This window comes from Euprymna scolopes, chromosome 8 (assembly GCF_053919585.1).
Source record: "Euprymna scolopes isolate OS-2025 chromosome 8, ASM5391958v1, whole genome shotgun sequence".
NCBI classification, from domain to species: Eukaryota; Metazoa; Mollusca; class Cephalopoda; order Sepiida; family Sepiolidae; genus Euprymna; species Euprymna scolopes.
The window spans coordinates 71,448,286-71,454,784 of NC_136489.1; the positions used below are offsets into that span (position 1 = coordinate 71,448,286).

General features: G+C 31.0%; 1 protein-coding gene across 2 annotated transcripts in view; it reads left to right on the forward strand.

Annotated features, from left to right (window-relative positions):
• LOC145283605 (uncharacterized) overlaps positions 1-6,499 on the forward strand; it is a 77,934-nt gene extending 71,435 nt beyond the window's left edge. For both annotated transcript variants that reach the window (XM_080132544.1, XM_080132543.1), the window contains exons 17-18: positions 1,171-1,788; positions 5,263-6,499. In XM_080132544.1, the coding sequence (XP_079988670.1) occupies positions 1,171-1,788; positions 5,263-5,345 (701 nt within the window). In that variant the 3' untranslated portion in view covers positions 5,346-6,499. The remainder of the gene's footprint in view (positions 1-1,170; positions 1,789-5,262) is intronic.

Below are 6,499 nucleotides of genomic sequence, written 5' to 3' on the forward strand. Positions count from 1 at the left end.
TTTTTTTTACTTATTTTCGACCCCCAAATGTCTAGCAGGGCACTAAGAAGAGTTGAGCAGTGAAATGTTTATTTACATTACATTTAAACATCTGCATGTTAGCACATTCTGGGAAGCAGGATGCAGGGAGGGAATTCCAAAGTTCAGCAGTTGGAGGGAAAAAAAAACTTGAGTATAGGCTTTCTGACATCAGGAACCTCAACAGTATAGAGATGGGCTGTATCAAGTTATTCAAGAGGGCACAAGTGCTGCGATTTGATCAGAGCACATTCTATTAAAGTACTTGTAAAATAGGCACAGGGATGCAATATTGCAGCGATGGGATTGGAGCTTAGCCAATAATGTTGAACCTATTAGATTGGAGGCTCTTTTTTTAACTTTGTCTAAGGGTGAAAGACTAGATGTTACAACAGTACTCCATGGATGGGTGAATTGTGGCTTTGATATAGGATGCTTTTTGGTGTGAGTACTTTTCTAAAGAGATGTAAGTGTTTTTTTTTTGATCAAGGAGTTACTTCCCTGTTTATTTAACTGTTATTTATTTATTTACTCCCCACTCCCTCTGTGAGAGCAAAGTTAAAGACAAGGTCTGTATTTAATGTGGGGAAAATTCAGCTTCTCAAAAAGAGGCACTCCAGATTAGAACGAAAATAAAATATTGCCTCAGTCTTGACGGACTTCACCTTCACTGACCGAATAGAGAATATATTAAGTGTAGCATTAGAATATTTTGTTCCAAGGCACAGAAGAATTATTGTTTGTTTTTTTTTATATATTTTTTAATTTTTAATCTTTTCTCCAAAATAGTTGGAGTATGTTCTATTTATTTTTTTTTTTTATCAAATAGGTAAATAGAAATGGTTGTTAATCAAATAATTTATTTGTATTGATGTTTATTTAATTTCTTTTAATTAATTATTTGGTAATTATTTAATCATTATTTGTGTGTGTTCATACTTTATTCCAAATAGCATGAAAGGGAGATAATTAAAAACTTTAGAAACCATAGATAGTTCCCCACTAATCCTTTATAGAAATGAACTCATAAAGAGTGAAATGTTTACTAATCCATATTTTATTAAATTAAAAATGTTTTCTCTCATTAACCTCAGAATTTCTATGAATGTGCCTAATGTCATAATTGTTTTACATTTATTTTCTCTTTTCAAGATTTGATGGATGTTTCAAACCGATTTATTCGGAGATGCCTGGTGACAGAAAATATTGATTCGGCCATCTATGCATATAATCGTCTAAAATCCCTTCTTCCACAAATTCATCCCCATTGCTGTGATATTTCAGTCTTCCGAGCCCTTCTTGTCGCTGCTCACTTAGGTCCCCGAGTTCCACCCTGTATCCGAGAACTCTATAATTTCTGTGCTAGACAACTCGAGGTCTATCCACCACAGAAGTTATTCCGACCCCCCTGGACTTTGAAAATTGTCTTGCGCTTGACTGATGTTGAAATGCATTTAATCATGGAAGATTTCTTAGAGTGCATCTACAATATTCTCTGTGACCAATTTCAGATCTGCCAACAAATGAACATGGAGGATTTTCAGTTGAGGGTCATGGTCAGTGAACACGTTCTTACAGAGATGTTTCTTCCAGAGATTTCTTGTTTGAGAAATGTTCCAGTGAACCAGGTGGAAGCCTTACACCAAGCCCTTTTTGTGCTGCAGACATGTGTGGTGCCACCATTAGAAGCCAAAATAAATAACAATCAAACAGTGCTGCTTGTGAACCCTGAATCTGTGAAGAATTTCATTTTTCTTAAGGATTCACAAAGTAAGTAAATGATAAAAAAAGAAAAACAACTGCTAAAAAAAATGCTATTTCAAACTTAAAATTAATCGACAAAAAAAATGCTAAATTTTCAAATATTAACTTGTACAGTGTGGTACAGAAATAATTTGACATTTTAAAATATAATATTGTTTTGTAAATGAATGAATGTACTTTTTTATTTATTGCATTGTTTAAAGATTTGAATTTTATCTATTTTTTTTTATTTATGTATGAAAAGTAATGTCACGTGAATCAAAGTTGATTTATTGAAAAAAATTTATTTTAAAATGGTAATGTGACTTTTGTGCCCTCCTGTATTTATGCATTTTGATCATGTTTTTCTTTTTATTTATCAGATCTTTACTTTTTTCTATATATATATATTTTTCTTTCTTTTAGCAAGGATATAATAATAATAATAATAATAATAATAATAATAAAATCCTTGCACTCCGGTGCATTGCAATTAATGTACAATTGTGAAAGAAATGAAAAGTGTGTGATTTACATGAGTTCATATGTATGGAGAGTGGGATATTGATAGTTTTGCAAATTTTGAAAAAAAAAAAAACAAGTTTTAAATGATTTCGGCAACTAACAACTGATGCAAGCAGTTTTTTATGCTTCATCAATTCTGAATGTGAAGTTGTGGCAGCTATGCTGTTTTCTAACTTTGTAGACTTATCCACATATATTAAACTCAAGGAGATCAAAAATGTACTCTGTTGGATTATTGTTGATGAAAAGATTATTATAGAATCTATTTTAGTGGGTTTTTTTTTTTTGGTTTTTTTCCAAACAATCTCATATTGCCAGTGGATTGTTTTATGGCATATTTGCTAAATGCAGTTCTTTTGTCTTGAGTATCTTTGAAAATTTATCCATAACATAAACAGCTGCCAGCAGGTGCAGTTTCATGTTATATGCAAAAGATTCTTTTTGACACATGAATGTGACCTTGACAGATACTTCCACTTCAAATCAGAGATTTAAACCTGAGAGCACTGTTAACTTCAGCGAAGCTCCAGAATCGATTTACTCCACAGTGTTTTAAACATGACACATGTAACTTTATCATTGGCATCAGCATCATCGGTATGAAGTCGTTTTTTTTTTTTTTTTTTTTTTTATTGAGTCATCTCTTATCAAGACCAAGGTTCACTCAAGGATAAGGGTTAATTTTTTTTTTTTTTTTTTACACAGTGGTCACCACTTATCAAGGCCCGGAAGCCACTCAGGGATATGGGTTATTGCAAGTACATTACGTTAGTGTGGAGATTTGATGAAGTGTTTACTTAAGGGAATTTGTTAACATTGGACTTGAACACATCCAAGTTGTAGTCCGGTGGGAAGCAGGCAGACGGAACAGAGTTCCGCAGGCGTGCAGTTCTAAGAAAGAAGTTTTGTTCATGGAATCCACGTTTTGATTTAGGCACAGATATAGAGTGGGGGAAATTTTTCACAGTGGATTCGGCTAGACGAGTGTTTTTCGTAAAAGATTGGCGAGGGGGGGACCAGAGATTGGAGTTCAGACAAGCATCTGCCATGGAAATAACGATAAAACAAGGATAGGCTCGCAATGTCTCTTCTGTGGGAGAGAGGTTGCAGGGTAGAGAAAAGGGCATCGCCCACTAAGCCACAAAGTCTATTTTGTACTCTGTCAAGGCAGGATAGGCTGTTTTTAGCAGCTCCTGCCCAGATATGGCAACAGTATTCCATCCTTGTGGTTGTCAGTAAAAAATGTGAAATGCTAACATTGATCAAAGGAACGAACTGTGTTTTTGATTACTTGTGGAGCAGTTTATGACAAGAATTGTTTGTATGTTAGGGGTCTGCTAGCTAGATTTCCAGTATTTCCATAAAACTGCAGGTATTGATGGACGATTGAACTAATATACAATGTTATTGAAATATGAAAGGCCACCCGGCATTGCCCAGTCATAAAATATGCATAAATATTATATTTTAATTCATACAGAAACTGAGACATGTGCATGTGAGTATTATATTTTTTCTAAACAGCTCACTATTTGTAAGTAAATAAAAAAAAATATTCGAGCTGTGATCGAAACAAAAACCTAAAGACAGTGAGTCAAGTATGATAACCATTAGGCTAGCTTGACGCAATCTTTAAAAATGTTTTCAAGCCTACTTATTCTTAACAAGGAATCTGTCACATGAACAATTCACACATGCGCATTCGTGAAACAATTGACAAACAGATAAAATTTTAATGCCCCCCCCCACACACACACATTCCAATTTTTGTATTTTTACCCCCAAGCAATTTTTTTTCCATATGAAACCCAATAAGAAAGTTTTCAACACGTCTGAATACCCTATATACCAAATTTCAAGTCTGTAGCTTTGTTGAGTATATAGGTTAAAAAATGTTCTCACACACACACACGCATTCTCACTTTTCTAGATATATAGATTTCCACAGAGAAAGAATGCTAGAGGATAAATATTTGAAATCATAGCAGTTAGAATTAAGCAAAATAAACAAAAGGATTGACCAAATTTTGCTTAAACGATTACAAAGGTTAAATAAAATAGAATTGTTGCAAATAGTTTTAAAGCCGATTTGAATAATATTTACAGTTAACAATAACAAGGATGACTTTTGATGTAAGGCTTACTTAAGATAGAACAACAAAATACGTTTTGATTTATTCAGGTAAATACGAGTCGAGCAGTCAGTCAGAAAGAGTCAAGTTAGTTTCCCCTGATTTGGACTTGAGATCGATCATCATATTTTTACGTCCACAGAAGTACTAATGGACGCATTTTAGAAAGGTGTAGAAACCAAAAGAGAAATGCTTGCAAACTCTGAGGGAAGCATGAATGCACGAAAATAAAATTATGTAAAATATAGCAAAATGTTATTAATGCTTCCTTTGAAAGGAGATTTCTTCTTTCAGCATGTTGCAGATCCTTCAGTCAAAGGTCAACTGCCAGAAAACAGAAACTATAAACTACAATATTTGCTTTTGTCCATGTACCATGCAGACAAGGATACATATTGCGAACTATATGTATTTGAATGTACAAACACCCCACAAAAGACAAACAGAAGTATGTATTTTATATTACATATCCAGTTATACTACATGTTATTTATATATGGTTATATACACACCATGCTATCTTACATATACGTTGTTCATATGCACACATTTTTAAACATTGAATTTAAGATAGTCAAGTAAGAATCAACATGGAAGCAGTACTGTGGTAATGTGTTTTGCAATTGGAAGTCATTGGAAATCAATAAAAATTAATTGTTTATTCTCTAAATGCACTTAGATTTGAAAGGTTTGTGAGTAGTAAAAAAATAAACAAAAAAGATACATTTTAGTTTATTTACAAAGCAACAAATCTTGTCTATTTGGAGGAGGGGGGGGAGAAATCTAACTTATTAATATTTTGTAAGAACAAGTATTTAATTTCGATTCTTTTCTTTATTTTCAGAAAGGAACCAGGGATTTCAATTTCATCGATTTCCGATTAGAAAAAAACCCAAAGCAAGATTTCAAAGCAAACGAAGACCATGATAGCTTGAGAGACAAATGCTAATTTAATTTTACGTTTTACAAATGTAATCTGATAAACCATGAAATGTATTTAAATTTGTTTTTGTTATAATTTATTTTAAGATTTTCAAACCAGAACAGAAAAGTTTATCGTTTTATCCTTGATTTATTCAAATTCTGTTTTCTTTGTTTTTTCTTTTGTTTTTATAACAATTTATTATTTACCATCTTCATTAAAGTCAGCCATTTTTACAATTAGCAGTTCAAAATGCTCAAAAAATATTTTTTATGTCTTAATTTTAAGTTATGAAGTTGGTTTTATTTTATATTTACAGACAGTAAATTTTTTTTCATTTTAAATACTAAAAAAAAAAAAAAAAAAATCTTTATATTTATTTTAATATTTTGATGTCATAAAGAAACAATGTGTGAACATCTTAGTGTGTCTTTCTAATCACCTGGTCATTTTTTTTTATGGTCCAATTTTGAGACAGAGTAGCCTAAAGATCATACATTTTTCAAATATTGGTGCATTTTGATAACAAACAAGTAGTTTCTATTTCATTGAAAATTGACTGTACCTATCCGGTGTCATTTGGGAATTGTTTTACTTTTTGTTTACTTTTAACTATACAATTTTTATATTTTACCAATTTTTTTTTCATTTTCTTCATTTAAATTTAATTATTATAGTGTCCTTTGTTTATGAAATTATTAATTGAACACAGTTTTTATAAAACTTTTCTTTATGACTTATGGTGATTTTAAAGAACAAAATATTTCTTTTGATTCCTTGATTTTTAAATGGAAAATTTTAACAGAAAAGAATGATGAACATATTTTTAACTCTCATCATGATATTCTAAAATTTTCCTAAATATTTTGATATTTAAAAAAAATCACAAAAAAGTATATTAAGATTTTTTTAAGCCACAATGAAGAATATTTTGTGAACACTTTATTTTTTTTATATTTAGAAGAAAAACAGAAAAATAAATTTTATTTTAAAACTTTTTATTTTTTTGCTCGATTTTTTTATGATTGCTATATAGATTTTTCTTCCAAATGGAGGTGCATTAAAACTTTATTGCTTTCTCTTGGTTTAAGGGCACAAAACAACCATAATGTAATTTTTATTATTTAAAAATTATTTTGATATTTCGCAATAAAAAAAA